This window comes from Pinus tabuliformis, chromosome J, assembly GCF_031772625.1.
Source record: "Pinus tabuliformis cultivar Carrire ecotype Pingquan chromosome J, CPIR1, whole genome shotgun sequence".
NCBI classification, from domain to species: Eukaryota; Viridiplantae; Streptophyta; class Pinopsida; order Pinales; family Pinaceae; genus Pinus; species Pinus tabuliformis.
In genome coordinates, this window is record NC_142295.1 from 1,380,112,716 (window position 1) to 1,380,134,438 (window position 21,723).

Sequence of the window (21,723 nt, forward strand, 5' to 3'; positions counted from 1 at the left end):
TAATTGCACAATTATGCTTGCTAGATGTTTCCACATCGGAATCATCTATTTCTCCAGATCTCCAAAAAGTCCTGGACAATCATTCCAAGGTATTTGAGACTCCCAAAGGTCTCCCACCTATGCGTGATCATGATCATGCTATTCATCTGATTCCAGGAAGTGTTCCTCCAAACATCAGGCCGTACAGATATCCCTATGTCCAAAAGAGTGAAATTGAACGTATGGTTGCAGAAATGCTAGAGGCTGGTATAATTCAACCGAGTCAAAGTTCTTTCTTTGCTCCAGTAGTATGGTGCACAAGAAGGATGGATCATGGCGCATGTGTCCAGATTATAGGGAGCTCAACAAGCTCACTATTAAAGATAAGTTCCCCATTCCTGTCATTGATGAATTACTGTATGAATTGCATGGATCAATTTACTTCACCAAGTTGGATCTTCGTTCAGGATATCATCAAATCAGAATGAAGACTGAAGACATTCCGAAAACAACATTTAGAACTCATGAGGGTCATTATGAATTTTTGGTCATGCCTTTTGGCCTTACCAATGCACCTTCAACATTTCAAGGTTTGATGAATTCAATTTTCAAACCATTCCTTAGAAAATTTGTGTTAGTATTTTTTGATGATATACTAATCTACAGCAAGTCTTGGAAGGATCATGTTGAACATGTTGACAAGGTGCTACAACTATTGAAGGAGAAACAATTATATGCAAAAAGATCCAAATGTTTCTTTGGAGTCCAGGAGGTGGAATATTTGGGTCATATTGTATCTCATGAAGGAGTTAAGGTAGACCCTAGCAAAATTAAAGCCATTAAGGAATGGAAAATCCCCACATCCATAAAGCATCTGCGAGGATTTCTCGGGTTGACAGGGTATTATCGCAAGTTTGTTAAGAATTATGGGAGAATAGCAGCACCTCTAACAACATTATTGAAGAAAGATGCATTTTCATGGACTCAGGAAGCAACAAAGGCCTTTGAACATCTTAAAGAGGCAATGTGCCAAGCACCCGTCTTAGCTACACCGGACTTCACAAAAACCTTTATTGTGGAATGTGATGCTTCAGGAAATGGAATTGGTGCTGTTCTAATGCAAGATGAAAGACCCATTGCTTTTGAAAGTCGTCCAATCAAGGGAAAGTTTTTAAACAAAGCTATTTATGAGAAGGAAATGTTGGAAATACTCCATGCACTTAAGAAATGGCGACCCTACCTAATGGGAAGACACTTCAAGGTAAAAACGGATCATGATAGCCTTAAATACATTTTAGAACAAAGATTATCCTCTGAAGAGCAAAAAAAGTGGGTCACAAAGATGTTGGGTTATGACTTTGAAATCATCTACAAAAAAGGGAAGCAAAATGTGGTGGCAGATGCACTCTCAAGAAAGGATGAGGATGTGGAAGCATTGTTGTGCGCCATTTCTATTATCCAACCAGATTGGATAAACGAAGCAAGGGAGGAATGGAAGAATGACGAAGAAGTGTGGGCACTTATTCGAAAGTTACAACAAGATTCCAGTACGTCTGATACATTTAGCTGGCAAAATGATTCATTATGGTACAAAGATCGCTTATACCTCTGTAAGAATTCCCAGCTAAAACAAAAGATTCTTATGGAATTGCACACTTCTCCCTTAGGAGGGCACTCAGGATTTTTAAAAACTTACCACAGGGTTAAGAAGGAATTTTTTTGGGATGGCCTTAAATCAGATATTCAAAAGTTTGTGGCTGAATGTTTGGTTTGCCAACAAAATAAAGTTGAAACAATTAAGACATCGGGTCTATTACAACCTTTATCCATTCCAAGCCAACGTTGGGAGGAGGTTTCAATGGATTTTATCACAGGTTTACCCAAGTCTGAGGGAAAGAGTGTCATCATGGTGGTAGTTGACAGACTTACCAAGTATGCACACTTTTGTGCATTATCACATCCATTTAAAGCCAGTACAGTTTCTACTGCATTTATGGAAACAATTCAAAAGCTACATGGAAACCCAAAGATTATTGTAAGTGACAGAGATCCCATTTTCACTGGAAATTTTTGGACAGAATTATTTTCTTGTCTTGGTACTCAGTTAGCTCATAGCTCATCTTATCATCCTCAATCTGATGGGCAAACTGAGATAGTAAACAAATGTTTGGAAGAATATCTTCATTGCTTTGTATCTGATAAACAGACACAATGGGTCAAATGGTTGCCTCTGGCTGAATGGTGGTATAACACTTCCTTCCATACAGCAACAAAAATGACCCCATTTATGGCACTTTATGGGTATCAACCACCATCCATCACATCATATTTAAGAGAAAATTCTAAGGTTCAGGCAGTGGAACATCACATCGAACATCAACAACAAGTCCTCCAACTCTTTAAGGATAACCTCATGTTCGCACAGAATAGAATGAAACAACAGGCAGATCAACATCGCAGTTAAAGAAGTTTTGATGTAGGTGATTGGGTATTCCTACAGCTACAACCATATAAGCAAATGTCCCTCAAGCAAGCTAAGAAGGATAATAAATTATCACCAAAGTATTATGGTCCATACAAGGTGTTTCAAAAGATTGGTACTATGGCATACAAATTGGAGCTTCCTGCAGCTTCTCGATTGCACCCAGTTTTCCATGTTTCATGTTTAAAGAAGGTTATAGGCGACAAGCTCCCAGTTCAAACAATATTGCCAGAACTTGACGAGGAAGGAAAAATTATATTGGAATCGGAAGCAGTCACAGAAACAAGAACTCGACAGCTACGAAATCGTTCAATTTCAGAGTATCTTATCAAGTGGAAGAACTTATCTGCTGAAGATTCCACATGGGAGGATGAGAATTTTATGCAGAATTATCCAGAACTACTCAAGAGTTGAGGACAACACTTTTTTGAAGGAGAGGGGCATGTTGGGTCCCTATAATACTAGTGATTACCCCATTACTATCGTAGTTATACCCCTTATTAATATTTTTGTGCCCCTATTGCCCCCATATTGTTATTACTGTGCCCCATAGAATCCCTCTATTGTTATTTTTGTGGCTTTATATTATTATTGTTAGGTCGGTTGGATTATAATGTGACTCCTTAGACTCCTATATATAGAAAGGAGGTTTTTTCATTTGAATCATCCAAGAATTGTTCATTTATGTAATGTAAAGGAGGTTGGCCCCTCGAAGAGGTTGAATTCTAAGGCGTTGATCTATCTTTTCTATCTTTTCTTGAGCTGGTTTCATAACATAAGTAGACTACTCATGGCTATCAGGTGGATGAAATGAATATTCTTTTATGAGATCAAGTGAAAGACTTGACTGGGATTTTACGATATCTACTTAAAGACTCGACTTGGAACTTGGGACCTTGTTTCATTTTTTTATTTTTTATTTTAAATGAGCTTGACACAAGACAAGGAACTCTGCTCAAATTCCTTGTTTCATTTTTTCACAAGCTTCACACAAGAAAAGGAACTATGCTCGTATTCCTTGTTTCATTTTTTAACGAGCTTGACACAAGACTAGGAACTGTCCTCATAGGAGCTGTTTCATTTTTTTAATGAGGTTGACACAATAAAAGAACTATCCTCATAGGAGTTGTTTCATTTTTTTAATGAGGTTGACAGAGTAAAAGAACTATCCTCATAGGAGTTGTTTCATTTTTTTAATGAGGTTGACACAGTAAAAGAACTATCCTCATAGACCCTTATTTCATTTTTTAACGAGGTTGACACAAGACAACAAACTATCCTCAAGAACCCTTCACAACTCATAAGTGGTCATGAAGGAGAGATCTGGTTCCAATGCCCCCAGTACATGATGTACAACATCACTGAATTGATCGTCAATTGATGTAGGTATGGAACAGGTTGCCACATAATTAACCCATGGCAAGGATGATACCATTGGTACAAAAGGACCATTTAGGGAATATGGTTGACTAGGAGCCATATTTGGACTAGGAAATGGAAGCTAGTCAACGGTGACAATCCTGCCTTCATGCGGGAAACAAATCACTTGGAAGAGTGTTGAAACAATAGCTCCCATGTCATAAACATAGTCATGCCCAAGAAGTAAATTGTAGTGTAATGGGCCTGGGACTACCATCACGTTTAGATAAACGGTTTTTCCTCCCAAAGTAATAGGTAACTGAGGGAGGATCCCTAACAGTCGATTGGTTCCTCTGTTAAAGCCCAACAGATTCTGTGTAACCGGGACAAGCAGTGGTGAACCAAGCGCTTGCCAAGTAGTTGAGGAAAGGATACTCACTGATACACCTTCATCTATAATAGTGCCAGATACAATCATGTTATAAAATTGTACTATGATCTGGAAAGGCACATAAGAAGGAAGGCGGGATCCTGCCAGTCGATTCCAATCAAAGGAAGTGACTAGACTACTTGGAGGGGGTACCGTGGAAACAGGAGAATTAACCCCTTGAGTTACGAGAACTAGAGGATTTTCTTCTTGTCCTGATGGAACAGGTGGATTGTCCCCAAGCTCCTTTGTATCTGAAGAAACAAAAAGAACCTGAGTGGTATGGTGTTCACTCTCTTCGAAAAAGGTACAATTTACCGAAGGTGAAATCCAGTCAACTATTACCTCGACCTGTTGATTTTGGTCAGGTATAGACTCATAGGATTCACTTTCAGAGAGAGTGGGTTCGACTGACCATTGATTTTGGTCAGTCAGTCCATCAACTAGTGAAGGATTTAGGGAGAGTTTCCTGTAACGAGATGGAAGTCGCTGCGGTGAAGCACGATGGTTATCCAACACTTTCTTGGCTTCATCCAGATAGGGACAAAGGTGAATGGGGTGATTCTCTTCACATAACCTACATGGAAACTTAACTTTTTCCCTTCTTTCCATGAACTTTACTATCACTAGTTTATGGTATGTCACCAACATGGTCTTTAGAGGTTGATGACACGGGATGATGTGAACGAGAACACCATTCTTCCAAGATCTGAGGAATATCAGGACAATTTCGAAGAAGATGGTCTCCCGCACAAATTTTGCATGGATATCGAACTTTGTGTGGCTTAACGAATGGTTTCTCATCAGCGGTTGCATTTAGAGAAATGGTTGCTTGGTTTCCCCTCTATTGAATTTGCTTCTTCTTCTTCTTCTTCCCTTTCTTCTTCTTCTTAGCCACCTGGTTACTAGTACCAACACTTTCACTAGGCGAAGAGGAAGAAGGGGAGGAAGAAACAAATGAGGAAGAAGGCAAAGGGTCAACTTTAGGATCAACTGGAGGTTGATTTTGTCTAATTGGAGGTGTACTCGATTGCGGAGAAATCATGACATTTTGAACCAAGGAGGTTGAAAACAACCACACTGGCAAGCCAATGGTAAATCTCGGAAGGGGAAATGTAGCCATATAAGGAGTACCAATATTTTCAAAAGAAGGAAAAGGACTAGGATTCCCATCAAAAGGAATTCCTTGAACGGTGGACTCCAGCTTTGCCGCCATATGTTTCAACCTAAGATCAACTAAGGAATATGGATGTTATTCGTAGTCAATTAATTTTAACGACACTTTAGACAGAACTTTTCTTTTTCAGTTTTAAAGAGTCGAGAAAAAGCTAAAGATGACTCTAGTCGCCTTCAATTTTTAATGAGCCTAAAAGGACAAGTGCTCAGATGGACCTTTTCTTTTAAGGAGTCGAAAAGGAACGAAAGTGACTACTCTGGAGAATCTAGACAAAAAGGTTTACCATACCAATTGCAAAACTGCAATATACACGTTGGTGATAAATTAAATAGAAATTACCAAGGACTTTACGTATGGCAGTCAATCTTCCCAAATGTTATGTTTTGTGCATTGTGATAGATAAGGCGGAAGACTCGGTTTCCTATGGATAAAGGATTTTAAGCCTACTGGGGTCTCCCACTATATACGGGATGGTACAGGGAGCACAAGTCCGTACTAGCACTTATCGAATCAAAGAGGAAAATGACAGCCACTAGGTTTAAAGATGCCAGAACACGTCTCTATCCTAGACCTCTAGATGTGTTGCGTTGTTAGAAAATTATATATTACGGAGCAATGGAACACATAAAATATTGTAGAAATATAAACACAGAAAACGCATAAAACAAGAGAGACACAGATATACGTGGTTCACCCAGTTTGGGCTACATCCACAGAGAAACAGCCAGTCCTTATTTTATTATATTATCCATCAAACTGAAGATATACAACCCACAACAAATCCGCTGTAACACCCTCTTCACTCTCAGTCTCCTCTCTCTTTCTCACTCAAAATCCAAATGTCCATAGACATAATACAATTCTCTCATATATAGTGAGGGGTTGTCTTCGAGGGCAAAAATCCTAAATTAAACATAACTTCTACCGTCAGATCATCTGCCTAATGAACGGCCCAGATTGACTAGACATTACTAGACTTTTACAAGGCAATTTTACATCTATTTTTAGCTTCGGGTGCACTGCCCCCAAACCCCCGCCGAGGGACCGCAGGCCCCCAGACCCCTGCGGGGGGGACAAGTCCCCCCCCGCACCCCCTCCGCGTGGAGGGGTGTACAGTCTTCTTGGGGTATACATCCAACTGAAATCTTTGAATACAGAAGATAATCAGGCTCCACACCCAACAATCTCCCACTTGGACACTGATTATAGCAACTCCACCCCTACTTCTTTTGCTAGACAATGACTCCACTTTGGACCTAGTTGTTTCTCATCTTCTTCATCATACTTGAAGACCAATTGAAACTTAGCATATTCTCAGTTTCTCCCTGGTTACAACTTTTGTTAGCATATCTACAGGATTCTGGCTAGTGTGTATCTTTTCCAACTTCAACTGTCCATCTTCCAATGTTGATCGTATGAAATGGTACTTGAGCTGTATATGTTTAGTCTTCTAATGAAATACAGAGTTCTTTGCAAGATGTATAACACTTTGGCTATCACTGTATAACCTGCCCAACTCTTGATTCTTACCTAATTCATCCAGAAACCTTTTTAACCAAACCATTTCTTTACTAGCCTTTGTAGCAGCAACATACTCTGCTTTTGTTGTTGAAAGTGCAACAACACTTTGGATTTTTGAAACCCAACTGACAGTTGTTCCACCTATAGTAAATACATATCCTATAGTGCTCCTGTTTTTATCTCTATCACCTGCCATATCTGCATCAACATATCCATGTAGAGCAATGTTTGAACTACCAAAGCATAATGCTTGATTTTTGGTACCTCTCAAATACCTGAGAATCCACTTCACTACCATCCAATGTTCTTTTCCTAGATTTTTCATGTACCTGCTTACAACTCCCACTGCATGTGCAATATCAGGCCTTGTGCAAACCATTGCAATCATTAAGCTTCCAACTCCTGATGCATATGGAACTTTAGACATATGAGCCATTTCTTCTTGAGTCTTGGGACACGCCTCCTTACTTAATTTGAAATGGCTAGCCAAAGGTATACCAACTGGTTTTGCATTCTGCATATTAAACCTTTTCAACACCTTTTCTATGTACTCACTTTGAGACAATGTTAATTTGTGATTCTTCCTGTCTCTAGTTATTCTCATACCAAGGATTTGTTTTGCAACACCCAAATCCTTCATTGCAAATGAGTTTGCCAATTTTCTTTTGAGCACGTTTATTTCCTGCATGTTAGAACTTGCAACAAGCATGTCATCTACATACAATAACAATATAATATAGCTGCCATCATTTTTCCTTTTGAGATAAACAGAATTATCAGAGTGACATCTAGTATAACCTTGTTCAGACATAAACCCGTCAAATTTTAGATACCACTGCCTTGGAGCCTGTTTTAATCCATACAAGCTCTTCTTCAACCTTCAAACTAGTTTCTCCTTTCCTTTTACCTCATATCCTTGTGGCTGCTGCATATATATCTCTTCCTCCAAATCCCCATGGAGAAAAGTTGTCTTTACATCTAACTGCTCAAGATGAAAATCTCCAGTTGCTACTAGACTTAAAATAGTTCTGATTGAAGTCATTTTAACAAGAGGAGAAAATATTTAATCAAAATCAATACCTTTCTTCTGTGCAAACCCCTTCACCACAAGTCTAGCTTTGTACCTCTATTTTCCTCCATCTTCTTCCTTCAGCCTGTAAACCCATTTATTCTGCAATGTTGTTTTACCTGCAGGCAACCTGACTAAGTCCCAAGTCTGGCTATGTGCTAAGGAGTCCATCTCTTCTTTCATGGCTTTCTCCCACTTATTCTTGGTTTCTACCTGCATTGCTTCTTCATAACATTCTGGTTCACCAAAATCAGTTAACAATACATAATATAATGAAGGAGAGTATCGTTCAGGGAGTCTACTTATCCTGGTAGATCTTCTAACACCACTTTCAGGTGTTTGAGGTGCTTGTTTCTGTTGTGGTTGTTGTTCTGGCTATTGATCATTATGATTTTCAGGCACTATCACTTTTTCTATGATGTCGTCAAGCACTGTGTATTCTCAGTTTTCTTTTTCCTGTTTCTTTTCATGTAGCTGATCCTTATACAAAACCTTTTCATTGAATATTACATCTCTGCTCCTAATGATTTTGTGATTTTCATAATCATATAAGCGATAACCAAAATCATTAACACCATATCCAATAAAGGTACATTTCTTTTATTTTGCCTCTAGCTTTGTTCTATTTTCTTTATTAATGTGGACAAAGGCTTCACAACCAAAAGTCTTTAAAAATGAGTAGTTTACCTTTTTACCTGTCCATGCCTCTTCTGGAATACCACCATCAAAGGAACTTGAAGGCCCTCTGTTTATTAGATAAATAGCAATGTCTACAGCATCTGCCCAAAATTGTAAAGGCAATCTTGCATGTAATCTCATGCACCTTGCACGCTCCATGATTGTCCTGTTCATCCTTTCTGACACACCATTTTCTATGGTGTTCCTAGAACTGCCTTCTCTCTGTGAATTCCATTCTTTGAACAGTACCTATCAAACTCTTTGCTGCAATATTCACCTCCATTATCTGATCTAAGACACTTCAACCTTTTCCCTGTCTCATTTTCAACCAAAGCTTTCAATTCTTGAAAATACCAAATACATCAGATTTATTTCGAATATAATAAATCCAGGTTTTTCTAGTTGCATCATCAATAAAAGTAACATAATAACGAGAGCCACCAAGATATGATACCTGAGCAGGTCCCCATACATCTGTATGCACAAGCTCTAATTTTTCGCTCTTCTTTTCTTTCCCAACTCTAAAGAATCTGACTCTCTTCTGTTTTCCATAAACACAATTTTCACAGAATTTTAAATCAACATGCTTCAAACCTGGCAACAAATTTCTTGAGTGAAGAATCTGCATCCCCTTCTCACTCATGTGCCCGAGCCTATGATGCCACAATGCTGTATCTTCTCCTGTAGAGGTTAAAACATTAATAGAAGTAGAAATATCATTGCATAAATACAATGTACCAACCTTTTCGCCTTTTGCTATTACCAGGGCTCCTTTGGTGACCTTCCAGGTTTTATCTGTGAAAGTAGTTATGCAACCTTCACCTCCCAACTGCCCTGTTGAAATCAGATTTTTCTTCAGATCTAGAACATGCCTTACCTCCTTCAATAGCCACTGATTTCCATTTTGCTATTTTATGAAAACTGTACCCATTCCAACGATTTTACAGGGTTTATCATCACCCAAACGGACTTGTCCAAAATCTCCTTGAACATAGTCATGAAAATATTTCTTATCAGGTGTGGCATGGAATGAGGCCCCTGAATCTACCACCCAGGAATCAGTAATATTTTCGAAAGAAAGAATCAAAGCATCTTGTAACACCTCACCTATCACATTTGCTTCATGATTTTTTTCTTGTTGCGCATCTCCTTCTTTTCCCTTCCAAGATCTATAGTCTTTCTTCAGGTGTCCTTTCTTCCCACATTTCCAGCACACTATCCCCGATCTAGACTTGGATCTGCCTTTTCTTGACTTACTGCGATATCCTGAGCTCTTTCCTCTTTCCATTTTTCTTCCCCTAGTCTCTGCAGTCAAAGAATTACCTGATGTCTCACTGGAGCTTTTCTGTTGCATTTCCTCACTAAGGATTGCACCAACAACATCATCAAACTTTAAAGTACTAGATCTAGAGACAGAGTTACTAATGGCCATAACTAAACCATTCCAACTTTCTGGCAATGAGCACAGAAATAACAGAGCCCTAACTTCATCATCAAAATTTACCTCTACAGAACTTAACTGACTTGTAACTGTATTAAAATCATTTAAATGGTCTACAACAGATCCAACTTCTGACAACTTCATATTCAATAAATGCTTCATAAGAAATACCTTATTTGAGGCCGAGGGTTTTTCATATAGTTTGGCCAATGCCGACATTAAACCCTGTGTTGTCGTTTCCTTTGAAATATTAAATGCTACCGATGCCGCCAGGCACAGCTGTATTGTTCCGAGTGCATTTTTATCGAGAAGATTCCATTCTTCATCTATCATACCCATCGGCATCTTTGTTTTTCCACCCAATGGTAGGTACAGATCTTTCTTATACAGATAATCTTCCATTTGCATCTTCCACAGTGAAACGTTTTGGCCATTGAATTTTTCAACCCTAAACCTACCATCTTCTGCCATTGCTCGCACTCGAACCATGAACCCTTCTCTCCTGGGAGTTTATCAGCCAAATAGACCTTCGGCCTGATACCAGTTGTTAGAAAATTATATATTATGGAGCAATGGAACACATAACATATTGCAGAAATATAAACACAGAAAACACATAAAACAAGAGAGACATAGATATATGTGGTTCACCCAGTTTGGGCTACATCCACGGAGAAACAACCAGTCCTTCTTTTATTATATTATCCAGCAAACTGAAGAGATACAACCCACAGCAGATCCATTGTAACACCCTCTTCGCTCTCAATCTCCTCTCTCTTTCTCACTCAAAATCCAGATATCCATAGACACAATACAATTCCCTCATATATAGTGAGGGGTTGCCTTCTAGGTCAAAAAACCCTAAATTAAACATAACTTCTATCGTCAAATCATCTGCCTAATGAACGGCCCAGATTTACTACAAATTACTAGACTTTTACAAGGCAATTTTACATATGTTTTTAGCTTCAGGGGTGCTGCCCCTGAACCCCAGCCAGGGGACCGCTGGCCTCTGGACCCCCCAGCCAGGGGGGATTTATCCCCCTGCGTGGAGGGGTGTACAGTCTTCCTGGGGTATACATCCAGCTGAAACCTTTGAATACAGAAGATAATCAGGCTCCACACCCAACATGCATTAATTCCAAAGCCTTGTTAAGTTAATTGAGGTTCATTTTAATTCGATCTTGCTTAAAAATTTGCCTTTGAAGGTTCACCACGTGATGTATGTTTGCAATTCCTAAAATGCAACTATAATGATAAACAAACTTTTGATTTAATTTGAACGATGAAAACCTTAGCTACTAAAGGATAGAGAAATCAGATCTTTGACAAAGAGCAAAGAGAACATCTAATGCAATTTCCCTAGCTATTCCTATCAAGCATTCACAAACAAAAATACTAAAATGAAAATGCATGTATTTGTTTTCATCTCTCCTTAATGTGAATGATTCAAGAAGGAAAACTAAATGCAACAATGACTCAAAATGTTTCACCCAAAATGACAATTTTGACAGTTTTTCTTCAAAGAGAGAAAGGAAGACTCAAAACGACACTTTCAAACTTGAGGAAATATCTTTTCAACACTTTGAACGAACTCAAATCAAATCAAATGCATCAAGAATAGTTTAATCGATAAGCTATGAAGGAGGATTTGCGACACTTCACTTTTTCGACGAAAATTGAAGACTTTACGACACTTTTTCTATCGAAAACGACAAATCGATTATAACTACTTTTGATAATGGATTGTAAATGAAAAAAAAACACATAAAAACATTCACCAATCCTAATCTAAATTGAGGCTGATCTAAGTGATGTAAGTTGGCTTTAGTGATGAGGTATTGTTCAATTTCAGCAAGCAACCAAGTAGGAATGAAAACTAGTCAAAAACCCTCAACTCCTAGATGGGAAATTGAGTTCAGTCAATCATCGCACCTGGCCTCTGCAGACAGTTAGATGCATCACACTTTTCTCATTCGGGAAGTGAGATGCATATCAAGTCACAGTGGAAGACAGTGTGATGGTCAGGGAGTGCTTCTGAAAATGGTTTTGGCTCAAATTTGCAGTAGTTTTCAATGGATCAAGCTTGGTTTTGATGAACAATGATAAGCAAAGTATGATGGAAAGTCCTAAGAGGTTACTGAGCTACCAAAAGGGCATCTATATGTGTTTTCAAGTCAAATGTTTAATTCATAAACTAAACCAGAGATTGACTAAAGCAACATTTATCTACTACGCAATTGCATAACAAGAGCAGTTCGAAAGCTTCTTGGCTAGCTTCAGACTTTGTCTATAGTTTATATAATTCAACATAGAACAACAAATAGCAACAAACAATCATCTGGTTTCCCCAGTGGATTCACCAATTTTTTTCTAGGAAAATTAGTGTCTTTTCGAACAACTAACCCTCTAGGTTTGGTAGCTAACCTAGAAATGTCAAAGAAATTCAATATCTTTCCTATGAGTGACAGATAAGAAAGAGATTATGAAAGACCAACCTATAACTTTCGCTTGAATCCTCGCTTGATCTCCCTCTCCTTTGGCTAATCTCGTAACTCCTCCCTGTACTTAACATGCTTGGAGAGTACCTGCACAACTACAGAAACAAATACCTGTCAAAGAATAATGATCCATCACAGCATAAACATCATAGAATTAGAAATAAACAAATGAATGCATTTACAATTAACACAATCAATTGGGAAAAATCTTGAAGAACTTTATTAATATCAAGGAGAATTAAAACCCATAAGAAGTCTGATCCAGTGCCATCCTCCCAGCTTCAAGCCTTCTTCACCACATGAATCAACAATGACACAATGCTCTCACCTCAATACTAAAACTAACAGCACTTCCTTACAACTCAAACTAATTCAACCTTCTGATCTCTTGGATGAGAGATCCTTTTATTGATGATTGCAGGAGGTTGAGTCATCAATGGGGATGATGAATGCCTTTCTATTTTTAGGAATTGGTTCCTTGAAAGAGGGGAATTGGAGGTGGTTTCCTAATTCCTTTAGTGATCCTTGGGCGAACTCAGAGGGGCAAGTGGCATAGGAGAAGTTTCTAGAAGTTTCCATGAGCAACCAACTCTCAAACTCTCTCAGAATTTTGTCCTACCTCGCCCATCGCACCTTCTAGAGGGCCAAACTGAGATGCATCGCACTTTGATAGTGCAACACCTGAGATGCATAGCACCCTAACACATGGCTTTCAACAATGATTTATTTTAGGCACTTTCTGGATGATTTTTGAGATGGAACTTTTGGGGAATGAGGCATTCAGATGGCTTAGTTCCTTTAGGGCATAAAACAACTATTTTAGGGGTTGATGAACCCTAATACTTTGACATGTGAGTTGGGGTTGATGTGCCCAAATATGTCTATAACACGCCTGAAATCCCACTTGTTTCATGATTTCCCTTTTTATTTAAAAATACATTGAAACATGAAAATCCCGCTCATATCGGACTTGAAATCATATGCAACCGCATTAATAAACCCTTTCAGGTCCAGCAACATCGCCCAAATCACGTCTCCCTTGGTTTTCGTTTATTTAATGAAAACACAACTTTACATAGAAAAGCCCTTTTTTTACGGATCTCAAACTATATCAAATATCATTTATGATCCCATCGGGTCCAACCATCGCATCGCATATATACATATAACCCCACTCCATTGTACTGCTCCGACGTGATATGGCGATATCGCAATCGCACATCGCATAATCCGTTGGGTCATTTGGTAACCCCCCCTGTAATCATCGATTGCAATATTGCGATTCCACTTGGGCCGTCGATCTACACGCTTGATCGTTGACTCTCGTTGATCGCGATCGCAACTGTCATATGGTCACCTCCGATGGCCTCCATCTGTCACCATCGACTGCGATATGCCAATTGGATCTGGACCATTGATCGGCTGGATCTGACGACTCCGATGCATTGTAGTTTTAAGCCGCCAATACTTTTTTTTTCAATGTTTTTGCATCCCGATAGTGTAATCCACCTTTTCTAAAGGTTCTTCTTAGGCGACAGTTTTGAATGTTTGAAGACAGATGGTTTTATAGGATCCATTTGGATCACGTCTCTAGCCTAGAACCACTAAATGTTCTCATTAATGACAATGCTCCATTAGGTAAATTGATGTTTATTTTAAGTTGATCTTGCTTAGGAATTTTCCTTTCAAGTTCACCACGTGATGTATTCTGAAATTCCTAGGAATGCAACTATCATGATAAGCATTCTTTCCATTCAATTTAATGATGAAAATCCTAGCTACTTAGGGATAGAGCAATCAGATTTCTTTTGATCAAAGAGAAAAGAGCACAATCTAAATGTAATTTCCTTACACTATTCCTATCAGCACACACAAACTTTTTCAATGCAACATGCATGTATTTCTTTTCAATTCCCTTAATGTGAATATGAACAAAAAGGAAATATGCACATACAATTAATCAATCTTTCATATGAACGAAGACTTTTACGACAGTTCAATTTCGAAGGAAGAGAAGACTTTAAGACACTTTCTTTCGAATGAAGTTAATCAATTATATCCTAACTTTGACTATTGATCGATAATGACAAAGAAAACATGAAGAAACATTAATCAATCCATCAAAGTTGTGCTAGATCAGGAGATAAACACTCATTTTAAAAGAAATAACATTCATGGATCAATCAGTGAACAATCAAATAGAGAAAATTTGGTAAAAACTCTTTCCAAAGGTGGGAAACTAATCCTAGGAGGATCAGCGCAGCCCAGAGTGGGAGACAATGTGCTTCAGATCACTATCCCTAAGCCAGGGATGCTCGGAAGCATACTGTGTCCCTCACAAGCCTGTGCTAGTGACAATAAGCCATTTCAAGAGGCAATTTGACACAGTTTTGACCAATTTTTCAATGTAAACAGCTGAATTACAATCTATGAACACAAATAGAGTCTACAAGGATGTCTTAGGAGGTGGATAAGCTACTAGGAAAGAGGAGTCATCCCCAGTTGAGTTGCTAATTTGTTTTGGAGAATTTAGCATCTACAGATAAATACTAATTCACTAGGCAAGTAGTTGTGCCTAGAACAACAGTTTAAAGTGTTTTAGACTTTCCCTATAAGCAATAGATAAGAAGAGAGGATAGAAGGCCTACCTGTAGTTCCGCTTTCCTCTCGTCTCCCTTGTATCGATTCCGTTGCTCCTTCTCGTACTTAATCTGCTTGAAAAGTACCTTGTCAACACAACAGAAGATGAAAACCGATTAAATCATACGATCCATTGAATATAAATGAAAGGAATCAGAAGAAATTCACGCATATAAGCATTATGAAAGAACACATCATATGGAAAAAGGTTCAAACATTTTATTAGATAGAAGAAGGAATTACAACCATCAGTGTCTGATACAAAGTCATTCCTCCAGCTTGGATCCCATCCACATCACATCAAAAGCAATACAAACTTGTGGCATCACATCATTTGCTCCAAAGTCAAGTCTTATAGCAGCATTATCTCCTTAAAATTCAACATAATCCAACCCTTGATCACTTAGATGAGTGGTCAATTTATAGGAAGATGAAGGATGTTTTGTCATTAATGGTGACATTGAATGGCCTTCCATACTTAGAATTAGTTCCATGGAGGAAGGGATGAGAGGATAGGATGATCCTTAACTCATTCCTCATCCATTTTCGAGCTCATAGGAGTTGATAAGATAGGGAAACTTCTAAATGACTCCACAAGATAAGAATATTCCCAAACCCTATGTGAATTTCGCTCATTCTCGCCCAACACAGGTGAAAGGAAGCCTAAGTGCTCTGCAAAGCACCCTGGCAGTGGACTTAGCTGCTCTGCAACACACCTTCATAAGGGCTTACCTGCGCTGGTCCCTCTAGAGGCAATTTCTGGATGTCTTCAAGTCATGAAACTATCTGGGAAGGAGGCATTCAAAGGGTTGACTTGTTTAGGGCATGAAACAACTGATTTTAGGGTTTGATGAGTCCTAAATCACTGATCTGAATGTTGGGATTTGATGTGCCCAAATGGATCTGTAACAAACTGTCGGAACTATCGGGAACTTTTGGAACAGCTAGGAAAGATGATACAGAGGGCAGAAGCCAAAACTACTAGGAAAGCTGGTATAGAGGGCAGAAGCCGGAACTGCCGGGAACAACCGAGATTTCTAAAACAATTGGGAAAATTGACATGAAGGGAAGAAGCCAGAACTACCAGAAATAGCCGAAACAGCCGAGAATTGCTGGAACTACTGGGAAATATGACGTAGAGGGCAAAAGAGGTGATGCAGAAAAAGCCGAGGATAGCCAGTCTTGTGTCGGATCAGCTGGAATTCTGCCAGGTGAAGTGAGGTAAAAGTCGTGCATATTTTCTGCCAGTGTTTTCTCTATAAAGGATTGCTAAATGAGCATCCTAGATTTGTATTTAGATATTTCTCTTGAATAATAATAAAACCCTCAGAGCTGCTGCACCGATCTTCCCGCATTAGGTTTTTTCGCAGACTATTGTGGCCAAAAATAAGTGTGTCCTATGTATCTTGTTCTTGTCTCTGTTTTCTGTTTCATGAGATCAAATATTTAATTAGTATAGGCTGCACAAGTAATTTTCTTCATTATTCAAAAGAATAACTTGATTAATGTAATTTAAAAAAAAAAACATGTAGGTGAAGTAGATTTAGATTTTCTACAGTAGGGGTTCCTTGGACTAGGAATTTTCACAATTATAATGTTGAGAAAAAGATAAATGGAGGATAAAAATCTTATAAACTAGAAAGAAAGTATTCGTCCATAGACCATTAGTTAGTCAACCTCTGGTTATGTGACAAGGAAAAATTGCCTTTGAGACTCTTATCATTATTGTTATCTCTTATGCTTTTGAAGTCTAGGGTTGCAACATGTTTAGAGAATGATGGAGAAAAATACAACAAATCCAAAAGAATTTTATAGCTTATATTCTCAAAATTAAAGGTAGTACGCCCTTTGGACTATCCTCATAGAATTGATTCTTTCCCCCTCTTGAAAGCATGACTATGACTAGGTTCCTAATACACAAAAAAAAAAAAGATATTAAATGGCATGTAAGACAAGAGGGTTCCTAATATTGCTTCAAACTCCAAGTCAAAACCACATGTATATCAAACATGGGTGGCATAATAGCTGTCAAGACTTGCCTAACTCATTGGGGAATAAAGTAAGAGCCTATAATGCAAAATAATGATATTATTGAAAATGTCATTACATCTAAATTTAAGGAGAAATTATGGTGCAATAAATAATTAGAAGATAAAAGAAAATTAAGATACTATAAGGAAGTGATCAACCCCACTCTACTTTGACAAGGTTAAATAAGAAAATTAACATTGCTAAAATGAGCACAAACTCTAACAAACTCCATAATTAAATGGGGTTTTGGACATTTTCTAAAATGACATGAATTAAAAGAATTTGTCATTTTTGTAACACTAAGATTGTTGACGAATTTGTCATTTTTGTAAAGCTAATAAGGTTGACGATAAAAATATTTTTTTCGTAAAATATTATATGAACACCTACAATTAATCATAATTTTAAAAATTTATTACAATATCAACCATCTTAATATTTTAACTCATCAAATCTATGGCACATTGAAATTTTTCTCTTAAACTTTTAAAAATAAAAATTAAATTTTAAAACAAGAGATTTAATTTCAATAATCTAACCACCACCACCATCATCAATTCTAAATTAAATATTGATAATATTAATTAAATTAATCCTTTAAACTATTATTATACTAATTAAATATAAAATTTTAACCTTCTGTTTAAAAAAAATAATATCTATTTTTTATAGAGAAAATAAAAAAATAAAAAAATAAAAATTCCTAATCATCAAACCTCCTTAAACAATATTAATACTTTCATAATATATTTATTATTAATCACTTTTATATCATTTTTCATTTTAATTTACAAGTCATAAACTTTCAATAACCCTTTTCATATTCTTCTGATAGCTAGGTTGTCTTACTCAATGCATCACATTACTATCAATTTATATGCTACTTAAATATTAACAATATTAATTTTTACAATCAAATAAATTAATAGGTTAAAGTATTTTATGTATTCAAGCTTTTGTGATCCATAATAAATTAAGCAGAGTCTTTTAGTAGAAATCACATAAGAGAATTTTAGAAATCACATAAGAGCAAAGTCTTTTAGTAGAAATCACATAAAAGAATTTTAGAAATCACATAAGAGAATTTTTGGCCGACGCTTTTGGAACCAAGAAGTGTGGTTCATCACAGTGATTAAAGTATTCTCTATGATTAATTTAAAGAATGAATATATCTTTTTAATCAGATATATTTTTAATCGTTAAATTTATTTAAACAATAATATTTTTTTCATAGCCCAAAGAATAGTTTACTTAATTGAGCTTTTGTTGCTAAGTACCTTGTTTATTGAAAGGCTATAAAGTCAAATTTCTTAGATACCCTTAGGATTAGGCCTCAATCTATGTGAATATATATTGTAAATTATTGCCTATAAACAACAACTATTTAGTGACCACAAACCATAATTGCTCAAAAAATATATTATTTTCATTATATATTTTCTTTTTTTTTGGTATGTTTATTATTAACCCAGGTATTATTTAATATTTATTTCAATTCATGTAAATCATAAACTTCTATCTTTTCATTACATATTGTTAATTCTCTTCATCATATATTTATTACCAACCTTATTGTATAATTTATAATTTTAATTTCACTTTAGATAAATCATAAATTTCAATTAAACTTACAGTGTAGTCTTTGTGGCAATCATAAATCATAAAATAAAAATATTGTCAACCAGAATTGACCCGAGCAGTTTTAATTATTCGGTTGCACAAAATGGGACCTGCGTGCTCAGTCTATGTTTTAGACTCGGTAAAGCGGATGAATAGCATTCAGCAACACTCATAAACATGTTATAAAGACACCCAAAGAATGGTGTGGCCGCAGAGCAACCCTTATATTTCAGAATGGGGAGTGGCAATTGCAGGTCAAGAAGGAAACTCTTAGAGATCCTGTATTATTTTTTCCTGTTTCAGGTAACGCTGGGCAATGCGGTAGATGCATGATGCATCTGCGGACAACATCTTGTTTGGCGCCTCTTGACGGGTAACCAAACCAAGATTTCTAATAATGGTGTCTTCAAATTGGGAATTTTTAGTCACGTAACATAACGTTATATTATAATTTGACCTGTTGTGTTTTGGCTAAAAGAGTAGGCGACTTTATAGAGGACGTCTTGGCTCAGGCATAAGTTCCCTGTTCTTGTGCGGCTTGCAGGTTGTTGCACCTAGCCTAGGGTTATTGTGTTTATTGTGGCAGCCAGTTAAATTTGATTTTGGATCTGTTCAGGGTAACTCTAACCAGTTACCGATTATCCTAGATTCAAAAAAAAAACATAACATGATATTATAAAAATAAAATTATTTAAATTAATAAAAAAATATCATTTGTTGTAAAATATTAAACTTATATTTTAGATTAATTATGTTAAAGAAAATACAATAATAAAAAGATTAAAAGAATTATCTACTATTTTTCCTCTATTATTGTTAATCACTTTGTTTTTCATTTAGCTTGGATTCTTGGTTAAGATGCATCTATCTTAGTACTTTATAATATTATTTATATTATATAAATTTTACATATGTATATATAAAAGTATTCACATTTTTTAAAATGGAAAATTTAATTTATTTAAAAGAAATTAACTAAAACTAATTCAAATTTTAAAATTTAAAATACAAGTATTTGCTAGATTATATATTATTATAATATATAATATAATAAACGCTTTATGAAAAGAATTTATAGTTCTTTCATTTTTAAATTTATTTTCAAAGAAAATTAACTAAAAACTATTTCAAATTTTAAAATTAAAATCTTAATTATTTATTATATTATATATTATTATAATATATAACATAATAAACTCTTTATGAAGTGGATGGTGATGATCGGGAGTGCAATGGAGGCATCGGAGACCATAACTCACTGCAGCCACGGTAACTGCATTCTTTTTACCCCCTGTTTTACTGTTGGTACCGTTCCTTGAAACGTTGTCACTCCTTGCTAGCTATTGCACACGTCTTTTTACTATTGCTTCCCCCAACGGTTACGGCTGCCCCAATCCCACTGCAACATGGAGGACATGGACCATGATGCAGTCGATTACACTGCTGACCCTAACCCCGACCAGCAAATCTTTCGGCGACCTAACCCTATGTCGGCCTTGACCATTCCCCGTAACCTCGCTACCTCATTCCACACCAACTCGCCTCCTATGGTTACCTTGCCCGGAACCTCTGCCTCCAGCCTTCATTTCGATAGTCTCTCAATTGATTCACCAGACTTAGATTTCCCGCCACTCCCTCCGATGACCCTTCACCTCCCACCTGCATGCTCGCCCTCGTCCCCGCCCTTCGAACCCTTGCCTCCCAATGAATACCTTCATGCATCTCACATCCCCTCTACTTCGGAACCTACCTGTCCTGATGCGCTCGTGCAACAACCCCCGATAGATATGCCATCGATCACTAAGGCGATAGCATCCACAGCCTTACCTTTAGGGTGTTTCAAAACCTCGATTTTCAAAGTCCGTCACACTGCACAAGGCTTTTAGCAAGAGACACAGGGTACACCAGACCCTCTATTGGACCACCCCACAGTGCCCAGATCAGGAAAAAGGAAGACTAAGTGTGTGAAAGCCTCCGAGAAGGACTTCACCCTCACGTTCGACGAAGGTCTCAACATGGGCGAGGTGGTTAACACGGTCGGGAAATTCCTAGTGGGCAGGCTTAGAGTCCGCACCAACACTGCAGAACAACTCAATCGTTGGGTCAAAGAAATTTGGGGAAATACCTTCAAGGACCTCCCCGAAGTGCATATCCTTCCTCGTGTCTGGTTTGCACTGCATTTCTCTCTGGAAGAATTTACCACCCTAGCTCTATCTCTTTACTGGCACATTGAAATGGCCCCGGTTTTACTGAAACGATGGAGCCCACTCTTCGACCCTGAACGAGAGCAGATTGGGGCCGGGCCACTTTGGGTCAGATTACCTAGACTCCCACTACAATACTGGTCTGAAGATGTCTTCGTCTGCATTAGAAATTCCTTGGGCACCTATTTGGATTACGGAAAATCCTACATTCAATCCAAGAACAGAACATTAGCTCGCATCCTGGTGCACCTGGACACAACAGAAGGTCTGGAGGAGAAAATTACACTGCAATGGCAGCATTTTACCAGAAATGGCTCCGGTTTTACTGAAACGATGGAGCCCCTTCGACCCCGAACGGCAGCAGATTGGGGCCAAGCCACTTTGGGTCAGATTACCTGGACTCCCACTGTAATACTGGTCTGAAGATGTCTTCGTCCACATTAGAAATTCCCTGGGCACCTATTTGGATTACGACAAATCCTACATTCAATCCAAGAACAGAACATTAGCCCGCATCCTGGTGCACCTAAACACAACAGAAGGTCTGGAGGAGAAAATTACACTGCAATGGTGGCATTTTACCAGAATCCAAAT

The 21,723-nt window shown here is 37.6% G+C and overlaps 1 protein-coding gene across 1 annotated transcript; it reads left to right on the plus strand.

The window, feature by feature from the left end:
• Positions 1-20,940: 20,940 nt before the first annotated feature.
• On the plus strand, positions 20,941-21,552 carry LOC149232488 (uncharacterized). Its single transcript, XM_089381927.1, has one exon. The coding sequence runs from the start codon at positions 20,941-20,943 to the stop codon at positions 21,550-21,552; it is 612 nt and encodes a 203-aa protein (XP_089238053.1).
• The last annotated feature ends 171 nt before the right edge of the window (positions 21,553-21,723 follow it).

Coding starts and splice junctions, on each gene's coding strand:
- LOC149232488 (XM_089381927.1), top strand. CDS start 20,941: ATGGGCGAGGTGGTTAACACGGTCGGGAAATTCCTAGTGGGCAGGCTT.